At 42.5% G+C, this 15,560-nt stretch overlaps 1 protein-coding gene across 5 annotated transcripts in view; it reads left to right on the top strand.

The window, feature by feature from the left end:
* LOC140400157 (E3 ubiquitin-protein ligase pellino homolog 2) overlaps positions 1-11,588 on the top strand; it is a 310,128-nt gene extending 298,540 nt beyond the window's left edge. For all 5 annotated transcript variants that reach the window (XM_072489627.1, XM_072489641.1, XM_072489649.1 and 2 more), the window contains one exon: positions 8,619-11,588. In XM_072489627.1, coding sequence (XP_072345728.1) covers positions 8,619-9,185 — 567 coding nt within the window. In that variant the 3' untranslated portion in view covers positions 9,186-11,588. The remainder of the gene's footprint in view (positions 1-8,618) is intronic.
* Positions 11,589-15,560: the final 3,972 nt, after the last annotated feature.

Below are 15,560 nucleotides of genomic sequence, written 5' to 3'. Positions count from 1 at the left end.
TGGCGTGTTAACAACATCAATATTATTTGTGATGTGCTATGCAGTTAAATCAAGAAAACACACTAAACTACCACTATACCCCTCTATTAAAACATTCACACAGTTTAGAAATGCTGATCAAGGTCTTAAATGGCACACATACCCCCATTATCATACATAACAGTCCCTACCAATTTACATGACATTTCTTCTTTAATAACTATTACAGCTCTTCAATGCAATATTGTTTGCTGCATTGGTAACAATTTTCCCGCCGTGGCATCAAGGTACAAAAATTCTTAAACTTTTTTCATTTATCATATTGGGATTCCTCGTCAGTCGCTGCTGTCTGCCGAGACCCTTAATAACTCCATCATGTAGTACATACCCCTTGGAGACCGCAGATCATCCATCAGCTGATGTCCAGTTAGTGATGTCTGACCGGAGGTTTCACTGCTCAGTAATAATGTGATATTTTGAGTTGTTTCTAACCCGTAAAGTTTTCCTACAGGCTCTGTCATTTAATTCCCTCAAATATGTAGCCAATTGTATCATTAGTTTTCCCCCCAATCCTGTCTAAAACATTCTTCTCTGGAGTGTAGTTCTCTTCCTTCTTGTGAACTGGTTTGTCTGTTATTTATTTTTTCCATCTGAAAAATCAAATAAACAGGTCACGGGTGGAGAGGGCCCTATTCTTTAATTTGTACTTTCTATCTTCGTTTGGATTCCCCAGAAGTGCCCTCTCCAGGACTTCAGGATTTCTTTTGCCACCATTTATTTCTTTTTTCTTTTTGAACTGGTTTATTTTCCTTATCCTTGATAAACATCATACAATTAAAGCCTGTTAAGCCTCCTCCTTCTGTCATTGCACCCCTGAGTGAGATTCAAAGAATCTCAAATTCCTTCTCTTTTGCTCACTCAATGATCCAATCATTGAAACCTTACCCTGATACATTCCTGATATTGCTACTGCATTTACTTTAATTACTTTATTTTGATTATGACTGGATTTTTATGAAGGTAAGTTCCAAACATGACATTTTAACTTCATCATCTGTCCAATCAATGCTGCTAACGGGTTTTAATTCACTGTCTTCCCACCAATTGGTAATGCTCTAATTGTGATACAATTTATTTTGCTCCAGACACCATTTGCTTCTCTAATTCAACTGTATGTTTACCCAGATTCTGAACAATCTTGCCTTTACATTTTACAACTTCACTGATTATTTTTCTTGCCGTTTTAGTTGGTGGCTTCACCCAAACTTCCTCTGGATTATCAATTGGTTTTAATATCTTAATTTTACTACCTGCATTTATTTTTATCAAATGTTTTCCTGCCATCAGATTCTCATTTCCTTATACTGCTAATAATTCTCTAATCTAACTTTTGATCCAATATCTTTATTCTCTAAAGCTCCTTCTTCCATGTATTTTTTCTAAATATCATTATTTTTGCTGGTGACATTCTTGTGCTCTTGGGCACTAGGACCCTGCGGAGCTATGCAGTGTCAATTTCAATGCTCAGTTTCAAAGCCTGCTAGCAGCCGACTGCTGTCCAGTACAAATTCTTTATCCGTTCATTCTAAGTCTAATTTAGTTCTGAACATACGGATTTACGTCCTCATAATACTGATCACATTTCTACCTGCCATTTATAACTTCTAATTGATGTGAAACTCGGTTTTACAAAATACAACATTTTTTTTAAATACAAACACCAAAGGAAATTCACAATTCCTTATTAGACATACACACACTCATCCATCCACTCAGATCTTGGATCTCTACTTTGTAGGATTTCACAAATCCTTATTAAACACACACTCATTTATCCACTGAGATCTTGGACCTCTATTCAGTGGGGCTTTAGTTACTTTAACAAAAATTGAGACCCCGCCATGCTGATAAAGTTTCACTTATGCAGGAGTTTTTTGCCTCTGTTAATTTCTTCCACTCTTGTTTCATTTCTTCAACTCTCTTGACCGTGTTTCAGAGCAAGAGGATTATTCTAATTGCCATTTTTCGGAATTCTAAGTTCTGTTACTGGTTGTCCCTTTCAGTTGCAATCTGAAATTAAGGATAAGTACCCTTTCTGGGCCCTATCCAAGGCTGACTAAGGCACTATCTTCCTGTTTTAGTTAAGGGTCGATTGGTTATTGGTCTCTAAAGTTTCTAGGCGTCCCCATTTCTCTAGGATGTAACCTCACAATCTGCCTTACTCTAAGGATGATTTATTTTTTGGCCTCATTTTACCAGTAATGGATGCAAGATTTTTAGTGCTGTCACCAAGATGTCTTGCAGACTTTATCTCAGGGTCAGCATCTTCTAGTCTGCTGATTTTACACACACAACCTGAGCTTCAGTCCCCTCGATCCACAGAATATCCTTGCAAAAGTCAATCACACATGACTTTCCAGACTAAACTCGGCAGGTAAAGTCTGACTCTCACATAGACCAGAAATTTCTAATATTCTAGCCTTTGTGCCGGTTAGAAACTTCTCGTATTCCAACCCTTTCTTGGGAACTAGAAACTTCTAATATTCTAGCCCCCACTCTAGCCCCCATTCTGCTCAACTAGAAAATTCTAATATTCTAACCTCGCGTTACCTAGAAACTTCTAATATTCTAGGTCCTGGTTCAGGCGGCATGTTTTTGAAAAATCACCACTATTCTTAGAAGTCCCCCTATACCAAAAAGGGCCGACATTCTTAAATGGTGATCAGGGATTCTCACTCCCTTACTCCGATGCAAGCTTCAGTGGGTGCTATTCAGGTCAAACTATGTTTTCAAGTTATCCCCTGGTATAACCCATACCTTCACCAAAGATTTCATCTACTGACCACTTAGCAATGCGGGACGATCCTGGGTCCCGCATTGCTAAGTAAGTAAAATAGACTTTGGAATAACCACTGTTTCAGGTTAAAACTTTTAAGTTATTTTTTTTTTCTCTTTTTAAAAGATGCAATCACTGTCTTTACAGGAAGGTAAAAAGATCTTGCTTCTGGATCCTTCTGGTTGGTTGAAGGGACCTTCAGGCCCAACTTGACAATCAATCTTTTTTTAAATCTGGTCTTCTTTAGATATATTCGCTGATGAGCTCGGTTGCTGTGTCCTATCTTTCCCATGTACCGAGTTATGAGAGCTGGTTCTGAGCTGAATCTGCCTACTCTTTAAATTTTAGTCTTCCTTAGATGTACTTAGCTATTTTAGCTCGGCTGCTATGCCCTGTCCATTTCCCATGGCCAAGAGGACTGTGACTAGCTGCTTCTCCCCTCTCTCTCTCTCTCTGAGCTCTCTCCCTGAGTTCTGGTTCTGGATCTGATAGTTCCTGCCCTGGTCTCGAGGTTTATATTTGCTTTCTAACAATTAAGTTTTTTGATGTTATTGTAAAGTAACTCTTATTTTCTTTGATTGTAAAAAGTACCTTTTGATCTAAACCTTTTAATCCAACTAAGTATACATTTTGACATGACTTCATCTCATAGATCTGATTACATTGTTTCCTTTGTGATGTTCAAAATGCTTTGGTTTCAATAGGTGTTACTTTTAATTCCTGTAATTTCTATAGTTTTATTTTCCAATTGTGTCCTCAGCTCAATTTTGACTTTGATTTTGGCTTTGAATTATGTTTCTCATAGACTGATAAACCTGGTATTAGCAAATTTTCACACCTAGAACCTCATCCATTCTTTTCCAGATCCTTACTAAGTTAGTTACTCTCAATGAAGGTGTGAGCTATTGTTTTTGGCTTAATTCAAAATCCTGTTTGTCTTATTTGCTAAGCCTGCTTGACCAACGATATCTGCATTTTACAATCCTTCCCTGGCAGCTGCTGTTAACCCTTTGTGGGATCTTTCCCTGTATCCTATCATGTTTCTCTCAGACCAGATATTGCCAGACGTCCATGTTTCAAATGACACATTTTTCCATATTATCAATTGCAAGTCTCCATCAGAATTGTGGGAGAACCCCTAAGCTGGGCTCTGGGACTCCTTCTTGGAATACATACTCACTTCTTGATGCCACTACAGTGGACAGGGTCCAGGTCAATTACACAAGACGCACACCCCATTGCTCTGGAAGTAAAAACAAACCAGATTTCTAAATTTCCACTTTTAAAGGGATAGGCACAACTAAATACACTCATGTCAAAATTGGAAAAGCTACAGAGTAAGACAGTAATGCAACCTTAACGACTGAAGGCAAGAGTTATGGTGTCACAGCTGCATCAGTTGTGCCAGCTCATCAGTGAAGGGCAGTTACGTGTTAACAATTAAGGCCAAACGAATTCCATTCATTCACCATAAGCAAACGAGTGGTCATAGTTATGCCAAGTCAACAAGTGGAGAACGGAGCCATGGTGGTTCAGTTATGTGAATCACAATTTTTCAACTCCCACAGGCCTCCAGATGTTACATCAGAGGAATGAAATGCTGCTAACCTCTCATGTGTGTGCTGGAGGCCCAGGGTAAGGTTGCAAGAGGAGCAATGCCATCTAAGGTGCGAAAGCCGAGCTGCCCAACTTCTCCCATAGGTCTGTTGTTCACAGCTTTGTACTCTGCACCCTCTCACAATTATGGTCTTCAATATCTCCTTTCAGAGAGGAATCAAAACTGAGAATGGGTCCAGTGGTCCAGGGATCTTTTAAGTAAATGCTCATTTGAGGCAGGAGGGCACTGCATGGGGGACAAAGCTACGGGGAGCGTGAACATCAACAGGAGGCCGAGGAGCCGAGACCAAGATTGTGGAGACGACTGGCAGCAGCAAGGGTCTATTGTCCATGAGTCACATTTCTACGAATAAATGAGAGGCAGTGCAGGACAAGGCTGCAATTGTCCAGCGATCTGGTCCGCCACATATGCCGCATATTCCAAGAAGGCCTGATGCCACATGGGTTTGGAGGCTTTCCCCTGCCCAGAAGCTGATGATAAAACTCAATTTATTTCCCTCTTGGCCTTTCCAAGGAGAAACTGGGGACCCGTGTGGTATTTCACAGTCAGCAACACATTGGTGCATTCAGGAGGTGACCAGTTCTGTTGACAAGAGGGCCATCATTATGTGAACTTTGTTCTGGGCGAGGATAGCCAGGCTCCAGGATTCACGGGCTTTGCAGTTATTTCTGGGTTCCCAAGAATGCAGGGTGGTGGTGTTGTGAAAATCCCGTTGAGAGAGTAAGTGTTGATATGTGTGTTCCACAACTGAATGTGTGAGATCCGTGAAGAGAGTAGCTGTTTGACAGTACCATGCTGACAGTTTGATAGTGGAGGAAACTGAGAAAGGAGTTACCCTGGCGGAGTAGATGAGATTATTTATCCGCTTTATGTACTGGATGGCGCTTCACGGGCAGGTGGCAGCCACACTGACCCTCTGGGCAACAGCCTCCCAGGCTGGAGAGGTGGGGTTCATGCGCTTTCTTTAGCCACCCCTTGGATAGCGCACATGCCAGTGAGCACACACTCCCTGAATAATGGCCTCAAGGGCCTCCTTGAGCCACTTGCATTTTGCTTCTTGGTTCCAGACATCCTGAAAGGTCTGGTGAAGACGAGTGGGCTGGAAAGAGTGCTATGAGTGTGTTGGATTGGTGTTTAAACCTTTAAACCTATCAGCTGAGATCAGGTGGACAAATCAGTTGCTGGCCCGGCGCGAGAGTCTGAGGGGAACTCACCTGTGCATAATTAATTAGTTTTCATGTACGAAATCTGGAATGAAATACAGCCTTTCAGGTAAGTAGGACACCTGCTGCCGGACCACCCGCCTCCGGACTTAGGCCACGATTTAGTGGCCTCGTTGCGCTCGGGTGGAAGCGTGACGAGGTCGGTGAATAGCGGGAGAGGCCTAAAACGAGAATTGCAACAGCCACCAAACCATTTGCAATGCAACCAGCCCACTTCTGTAGGCGAAATCACCACTTAAGCCGTATTTCCATACCATTAACGAGAGCCATCCCATATCCAACGGCCTCTTGTGATTCAGCGGCCTCCTCAGCAAGTGGTCACAATGGCGCTGAATAGTGCTCCTTTTTAAAAACGTGAACCTGCAGAAGGGTTGCTGTGGGGAGCCAAGGAGGTGAGTAGACATCTTTGCTCACAGGCAAAGAGCCCGGGGGCAGTGGGCTTTCTGCCCTTGTGCTCTCGGAGGGGGGGCGTCCCGATTGACGAGGCCCCCCCAAAAAAAATCCCCCCTCCCCACAAATCCAAATGGGAGGGAGCCCATCCCACACCCCGGGAGGGAGCCCACCCCACACCCCCAACACCCACACTGGGCAACCCACCCGGCCCGATTGCGCTCACGCAAAAAATGCCAGCTTTGCACCCTGCCAGGCTGGCATCCAGGTGGCACTGCCAGGGTGACAGGCTGGCACAGCCAAGGTATCCAGGTGGCACAAGTATGCCCGAAAGGTATGCAGCTGGGGGTCTCCAAGGGGAACGGAGACCCCCACGAGTGCGGTTCCGTCTGGTCCCCGTTTGTGGGGACCAGTAGCAAATGGCGCTTGCCCAAGGTCCCTGAGGCGAAGGGATTAAATCCCAAAGTCTCAGATAATTTATGAATCTGGAAATTAGAGTAAGGCTTACTGCCTCACTCAAATATGCAGATTTGCAAAAACCTGATCCTGCCCATTGTGGGCGGGATTCCCCTTGCAATGTCTCGCGAGATTGCGTTGAATCTCGCGAGGCATTGCGAGCCGCGTAGAGGGGGGCGTCCCTGGTTTCACGGGCCACGCTGCGCCGTGGCGAGCTACTTTCTCGTCACAGCGTAGCCGGAAGATGGCGCCCTATGACTCTACTTTCAGTGCTTAGTATTACATCTGCTTTATTGAAAATATATCCTTTACTTGGTGAGAGATTTTTTTTTTTCGTAGCTTTTTTCTGTTCCTATAAAGAAGTACTTCAGGTCTCCTTTTTCAACCGAATGATGTATGTCACTATTGTCCCTATGCAGTATCTTATAAATTGTAACTTTGACCTAGCCTGAAGCACCTTCAACTTGGAAAAGCTAGTGCCATCCAAGTTCTGTGTATCAGAATGAAGTGTTATTTGCTTATTAGCACATCAAAGCACCCACACCTAGCCCTTGGAACAGAACAAAAATAGAAGGTCCCAATGAGAGGGGAATTATGGCTTTGAAACAGTAGGCTATACCTTACCTTGAAGTAATTAATACTGAAAATGATTCCTATAGCTTTCTTTGTCTTTTGAAGTTATTTAACATATTGTTTATCCAAAGTCACTGCAAAATTCTGTTTTTTTTTAATTCCAAAGAATGTGGCAGATATTCAAAAAGGGTGTTTATGGACTAGCTTCTATAATGGTTTCTGCTGAAAAGTATTCCTTCAGTAGCAAAATTCCATATTTTGAAGTATAAACACATTTAATTAAATAAGTTACAATGTGCAATGTATTGCAAGGTTATGCAACAGACAATTGTTTTTTTAATATTGGTTCTCAATGTGGGTAATCCCAACCTGGCAGCATTTATTACCCATTCCTAGTAACTCTGAGAAAGTGGCAGAAAAACTGCTATAATAATAATCTTTATTGTCACAAGTAGGCTTACATAAACACTGCAATGGAGTTACTATGAAAAGCCCCTAGTTGCCACATTCCGGCGCCTGTTCAGGTGCACAGAGGAAGAATTCAGAATATCCAAATTACTAACAGCATGTCTTTCGGGCCTTGTGGGAGGAAACTGAAGCACCCGGAAGAAACCCACGCAGACACAAAGCGAACGTGCAGACTCCACACAGACAGTGACCCAAGCCGGGCATTGAACCTGGGACCCTGGCGCTGTGAAGCAACAGTTTTAACCACTGTGCTACCATGACACCCACTCCATTTTCATGCTGCTGGCCGTCCCACAATGGTGTAAAATAGGGAATTTTAAGATTTTGAACCTCTTCGCGATGAACCTCTTGACTGTGGGAATAATTTACTCTCACTCACACAATTTTGAATGCCTCTTATCAAATCGCCTCAATCTTCTCTTCATTGCCCAGCTCATTTTGTCCAAAGATTGAAAGTTTATAATTGTGAATTTTATTTTTTTTCTGTTTATTTTAAATTGGCGAGAGCTGATAATTCGTAGAATTCACTATAAGGAATTACTGAGCTTTATTTTTTTTTTTACCTATCATGATTAATCCTGGATGCTTCAGATCCTTTTTATTATCTGTTTGAGTGGCTCTTTTCAGCAGTTCCCTCCGTTGTAGTCACAGCACCAACAGTGGAACAAAATAACACTAATAGTGAGAGCCCAGTTAGTGTTGAAATGCTATTCAGTCATAGCAACATCACAAACTTGCTCAAATTCTGACCTCCTCTGATGTCCATTTTCTGGCTGAATGCCACCTCCGTGATAAAGAGTAACATCAATATCTAATTCCCTTCCCCCTTTACTAGAATGCTGAGGCCAATTATATTATCCCTGCCTCCATACCTACTCAACACAAATTGGTCATTGAAACTTGGGCCCTGTCTAGTCTGTGCAGTTCAGTTCTAAATTTAGTATTATATTCATCATCGGGAGGCATTAAAATGAGATTTATATTTGTATTATTTTCACTGCTGTGTCACAAGATACGAAAGATGTATGGGAGGAACGTTTTTACATGTATGTTGCATTTTTTATTGTTTCCTTAGGTGGACAATGAATCCAATGTTCTTCAGGATGGCTCACTTGTTGATCTTTGTGGGGCAACACTTCTGTGGAGAACAGCAGATGGTTTGTTCCATACTCCAACCCAAAAGCACATTGAGGCCCTTCGTCAGGAGATAAATGCTGCTAGACCGCAGTGTCCAGTTGGACTTAGCACCTTGGCATTTCCCAGCATCAATCGCAAGGACATAGTGGAAGAGAAACAGCCCTGGGCATACCTCAGCTGTGGCCATGTCCATGGTTACCACAACTGGGGGCATCGCAGTGACACAGAAGCCAATGAGCGAGAATGTCCTATGTGCAGAACTGTTGGCCCATATGTGCCCCTTTGGCTAGGTTGTGAGGCAGGATTTTATGTGGACGCAGGTCCTTCTACACATACATTTAGCCCATGTGGGCATGTGTGCTCTGAGAAAACCGCAAAATACTGGTCACAAATTCCATTGCCACATGGTACTCATGCATTCCATGCAGCGTGTCCTTTCTGTGCTATACAACTTAATGGAGAGCAAGGCATCATTAAACTAATTTTCCAGGGACCAATTGACTGATGAAGACTTGAAGGAGGGCAAAAAGGAAAAAAAACTTTTTTGGGACATACTGTGAAAATAATCTGCCACTGTAGCTGGATGCCCACTGTTGCTGAATGATTGACATCATTTTTGGAAGAATTGGGAGGGTGAGCAGGTTGGTGTGGGACAGAGTTACTTGTGTGTGGATGATAATTCATGTTTTACGGGTGCAGCATTTGGAGGAGCCATTCGTAAAAACTACAACTAAAGAAAATAAAAGTTATCCTATTGTCCTAACCTATTTTGCTATAGTGTGCCCTTTGTATAGTTTTATAATTTATATGATTTTAATATATTGTACATATACTTGAATGGCCTGTCCAGATAAAGCTGTAAATCATTTTATGGCTATTGTGTAACCTTAGCAGTAAAGTATTTACTTATTTAGACTTGCTCTCTTTTAGTAAGAGTGTATAGCAATGATCTGCTCATTCACTGTATTTTGGTTTCATTTCTCAGGTGTGGAGGTAAATGATTAGCTAAATTCTGCACCAGAGATCAGTGGCAAGGTGGATATTTTTCGAAATACTGAAGTATTCTTTAAAAGCTTTACAAACCTTTTGCAAAGGCGTTTCTGAAATTCAATGCAATATTGTATTTTGAAATTATTCTAATTTTTGAATGATGAAATGAGCTGTGATGCTCTTAACATCTCCCCCCCCCCCCCACCCCTTTATACTGTGTGAAGAAAAGTTGTTAGAGTTTAACTAAAACTGAATTAAAGATATTAGTTTTAGTGTTGTACAACAATTGTTTCTCCATTCGAGTTTCATCTTCAGTGTGCCATTAAATGCTATTTTAAAGTATCAATATTTGGTGCCGGATTCCAGTCTGTTGGCTCTAAGTTTGTGTACTGCTCAGTTCTGCTGTATAGTGCTCAGTTCTGCTGTATAGTGTATTACCTAAATTGTTTCAAGTCCATTTAAAATATAAATTCCTGTAACAACGCAGATGCCTTTTACTGATCATCATTGTATAAGCAAGCAGTATGAATATCAGCAGTAACAGAGCTGTGGGCATACCTTCTGGCAAAGTGTGGTATACTGGAATATTTGAACATTTAAAAGACCAACTATAATTTAAAATAGTTTAACAGCTGACCTATTTATAATGCAAATATAAGATCTTTAGATCACTCATTTTCAAAATGTTTCCTAATAGTTTTCCAGGGTCATTTTGTAATTTTTTGAGGGGGCATGTAAGTTCAGATGCAACTTGCTTTTAATTATGTCTCCTTTTGAATGAAATAATCATAGTAAACAGCAGAGATTATTGATCCAGGCAGGATTCAGAGTATCTGCATTACTCTTTCTCTCATCATTTATTTTGGCTTGGCTTTTGGGGAATCCCAAAATCATCACTAACTATTGACTGAAACAAAATCATTTTTTTTAGAACAAGCTCAGTCTCAAAACAGAATATACACCCATTTTAATTTATAAAACTTTTGATGTGTATGATGCTTACAGCTAATATTGAGGTCTAGATACAGATTTGCATATCAGGTTTGTTGTCTATGATTGTACTGTTTCATTTGCTTATTGTGTACAGAATAATTTTCAGGCTTAACTGTTACCATGTGCTTCGTATCATGGCATTATCCATATTTCAATGCATTTTCTTGATTCTCAGTGTGGATTAAAAGTCAAATGGCAAGATTTTACCCTTTTATATTCATGTAGTTTAATCTCCTATTAAAACTGGTACCTTTCACTGCAAGTGAAAATATTTTCTTGAAAATTCAATTAAGATTAATATATTTACTCTACATGTTATATTTTTAACACTGTTGATTGTATTTAATTTAGCTGTTACCCTTGTTAAAAGGAAATACACAAGATAATAAAAGGCTTGACCTATATTTATTTCCAATATGCATATAGAAAGATTAACTCCACTATTACTAATGAAGTATTAGAGTGAAGGGTTGAGCACTCAACAGTACCATGGCAAATCTTGCCTGCAAAATTACATCAAATGAAGTGTTACATAATTAAGCTTCGTACAAAATGGGGGAAGTCTCTTAATTTTTCATCAATATTATGCATAAATGTCAACCTTGTCACATGACTTGGAGCTAACTCCATTTGTTGTAACTACTTTGCTAATTTAAAAATCGCAATTAACATCAGTGAAAAGATAGCCTTTTTCATTATTTTCATCACTTGTCACACCAGTGTTAATTTCTACACATACAGAATGAAAGGCTTTCTGATTAAATATTCAGGATTTTGACTCTGTGTGCGCGCATTCAGATTTCTCTATGTTAAAAATTCAGTAGCTTTACTTCACTTTGGTTTGGAAAGAATTTTGCTGGTGCCTAAGATGCAAACTGATTTCTTGTGATGTCTTATTACAAGCTAATAAAAGTTTTTCCAGAAATAGTTATGCATTGAATATATTTTAGTTTGTGTGTTGGATTTTTGTGTTTCATCTGTTCAATATAACATTGGTACATTGCAACAAATAAGATCATGCAAGAGGTACAAAGACTACAAGAACATGTTCCCTGTTATTCACAAGGCACATCCAAACCCTTAATTTTCTTAGAAAGAAGTGAAATACTTATTTTGCAAATGTTACACACACACACACACGGACTGAACTGATGCCTCTTTCCTACATTTTTGATCATCAAAAGTAAAACATGTGAAGGTAATGATGCTCATCATGCATCTTTCCAGTTTTACTTTCATTTTCTTCCGTGGTAAAGATTATTGGGTGACTGATCTGATACAATTGGCTTTATGCCATTACCAAAGGTTAACAATACAATAATAATCTTTATTATTGTCACAAGTAGGCTTACATTAACACTGCAATGAAGTTACTGTGAAAAGCCCCTAGTCGCCACACTCCGGCTCCTGTTCAAGTACACTGAGGGAGAATTCAGAATGTCCAATTCACCTAACAGCACGTCCTTCAGGACTTGTGGGAGGAAACCCACGCAGACATGGGGAGAACGTGCAGACTCCACACAGGCAGTGACCCAAGCTGGGAATCGAACCCGGGACCCTGGTGCTGTGAAGCAACTGTGCTAACCACTGTGTTACCATGCAAATTGCTGTCTTGAAAATCTTTTCTTTGAATTGTGCATAGTAACATCCTTAAAAATAAAATTGTCCATGGCTATAGCCAATGGACTTGAACCAAAAGTGATTGTGTTCTATGTCCCACTAAAGTTCTCCCATTCCTTGTTAATGCTGTAAAATTCACTCCCACGATCTAATGTTTTGCACTTTTATGTTGAAATCTTTCAGTGCTGGTTGATCTCCTTTATTTCCCCCTCTACTGCTTATTCAGTTCATGAATTGAACTCGGGTATCCCCCAACAGGATAGTTGGCCAGGCCTTTTCTCCTGGGGTACTTCACTGGTCTCCGAGCTACTGACTCGGGGGCGGGTCTTCTGCGATGGTTGTTTCCAGGGCTTTCGCTCCCATATTTTTATACTAATATCTACAGCTTTCTCGAATGTATGATGACGTGTGTGCATGACACTCATGTAATTAAGTTAGATCTTCCCGATGTCTGGTAAACAAGACACATCTGCTAATGTTCCTTATGCAGCTTTCACCTCCACGTCCTATGCAACCACAAAAGTCAGGTAACCCTCTTGCTTAGGGTATACAAATGTCTGTGGCTGTCTAGCTTCCAGGTCTCTTCCTCCTCTTTGCTACAAAGTTGCTATCTTTGGCTTATTACCTTTCTTGTTGTTCACCACGGTAGGTCTTGTGTTTGGACACCTGTGGTTTACGTCATTGTGCACTTTTTGTTTGTCTGAATATTTCTTTACTTGACCAAATTTCCTATAATGCAATCTGGTTCAGCTACACCTTTGCATAGAAAATTCTTCATTTTGTTCAATGAATATGTTCATCTTGTTCCAAAAATGTTCTGCGATTCTTGGGTCGACTCTCTTTCATTGTGCAGATTTCAAGGGATTATAGTTTGGAACTTGCTGACTTTGTTTTGGTGCATAAAAATAACCTTCAGCCGACAAAAACAAATTTATTCTCACTGTGAAACAAGTTAGAAAATTTGTTTTTTAAGTAATTTCTAAGACTTTGGCACCAAGTTTTAAAAATGCAGAAGGAAATGTAGTCAACATAAAATGAAATGGGTGTTTGGCCAGCTTATTTATTATAATCAAAGAAACTGGGCACGATTCAACTGAAAAATTTTAAAGGGTGCAATTCTCCAGCTTCGTTGGCTCTTGGTCGAGTGTAACGAGTCCAGTGAATAGCGGGAGAGGCGAAAACGGGAACCACGCCAGGCGGCAAACAGTTTGCGATGCAATCGGGCCGCTCCTCGAGGCAACATCAGGATTTCGCCATAGCATAGCAAGAAACCATCTCTCACTACTTAAGCCCTATTTCCATACAATTAATTGGAGCCATCCCATATCCAACGGCTGCCCGTTATTCATCGGCCTCCCCAGCAAGTGATCAAGCTGGTGCCACTTAGTATTCCTTTTGAAAAACGTGAACCTGGCAGAAGGACATCTCTGGGGAGCCGAGGAGATGAGTAGCTGATCTTTGCTGACAAACAAAGAGCCCGGGGGAGCTAGGCATGCCACCCCAGTGCTCGGTTGGGGGTGGGAGACCCTCCGCAGTGATGGGCTTCATGGGAAGGTGGGAGGTAGGCTCTGGGGTGGCAATGGGAGGGAGGGGCAACTGCTTTCGGCACCACCATGCCAACCTCTGGATCGTGTGTTCCTGCTTTGGAGGCAACCCTTGTTCCTGCCCATCTGCCCCACCGACCATACATAACCCTCGCCGAGGCCTCTGGCCGTGCGGCTGAAGGCTATTGCTAATAGGGAATTGCCAATCATTGTTAAGTGAGCACTTCACACAACCCAAGCGGATTCCCGTGGCCAAGTAGCATGTGGGAGTCATTGCCTGGCATCCCATCAAACTGTGATGCTTGAACACTGCGGGAGCAATACCACACGCAGCAACCAACATCTGACCACCCAGGGGATGGGACGCAGCTCCAGGGACATGTGCATGGCCGGTGAGTGGGGGGGGGGGATGCCAGGAGAGATGGGCATCTGTCACTGCCAGGGTGTCCAGGTAGCTGGGGCAGTGGCAGGGTGGCACTCTGCCCTGCCCCCGACCACCCCTGGGTCTCCAGTGGACTGGGAGGCCCGCCCAGGTGCCTGGCCCACGTTTGTGTGGACCGGTATTGAACGGTACCATAGCAAGGTCTCCCAGGTGCGGCCAGTGAATCCGGGGCCCTGGGAAAATCTGGGAAATGCTTATTTAAATGAGCCTAATGACTCATTTAAATATGCATACCTGAATCTCGCTCAGTGAAAGCAAGATCCAGATTGCGATGTCTTGTGAGATTCTATTGAATCTCAGAGACGTTTCGACTGTCGCAAATTTTGCAAGAGGCCTCTCACGGGACACCAAGTCGGACTCGACAAGGCCGTTGAATTGCACCCATTACCTTCCACTGTTCAGTGTAAAATGCAAATATTTACCCCAATTGCAGACATTTTGTTACCATATTTCATAGGTGGCCAGAATCCAAATTTCAATTACATTTCATCATACATGGGGCCGGGATTCTCCCGTCTGGGGACTAAGTTCCTATGCCGGCGCGAGAACCGGCTCAAACCACTCCGGCGTCAACAGCCCCCGAAAATACAGAATTCTTACCCGCATGCGCAGACCAGCCGGCGTATTTTGGCACGTGCGTGGCCGCTTCTCCGCGCCGGCCATTGCGGAGCCCTACAGGGGCCGGCACAGAAGGAAGAAGTGCCCTCACGGACCAGGCCACCGTGGGCCCCCCCCCTGAGTCGGATCACCCCGAAGACCGCCCCGACGACTTACCTGCCAGGACCTGCCGGTGCACGAGTTCAGTGAGTCACGCCGGCGGGACTGGCCAAAAGCGGACGATTGCTCGGCCCATCGGCGCCCGGAGAATTGCTGGCGGGGCCGCTGCCAACGGCCCCCAATCGGCGTGCCGTGAATCCCGCCCGAAAAACAGCGCCACAGAATATGGCAGCCAGCGGCGGGGCGGGATTCGCGTCGTCCCCGCCCCCCCCCCCCCGCCGATTCTCCAACCCAGCAGGGGCTCGCAGAAACCCGCCCGGGATTTCTGATCGAGTTATCTTTACCATATCTAGACCAGAAATAATGTAAGACATATATATAAATAGAGGTTATTTATTTAGAATCAATATTCCAGCATCGTCCACCAATTTGAAATGCAAACCTAAGTCTTCAATGATGAAAATCGTAATGGAATCTTATCCTTGACTGTAATGCCAGCAAAAGTGCAGCAAAGTGGGACTTATGCCTTTAGGATGCGCCTGTGTTCGTGACCTTTTTTTTGGTTTGAATTTTT

This window comes from Scyliorhinus torazame, chromosome 2, assembly GCF_047496885.1.
Source record: "Scyliorhinus torazame isolate Kashiwa2021f chromosome 2, sScyTor2.1, whole genome shotgun sequence".
Lineage (NCBI taxonomy): Eukaryota > Metazoa > Chordata > Chondrichthyes > Carcharhiniformes > Scyliorhinidae > Scyliorhinus > Scyliorhinus torazame.
The sequence above is the reverse complement of the archived record's forward strand: the minus strand, read 5'-3'. Positions and strand labels throughout refer to the sequence as shown.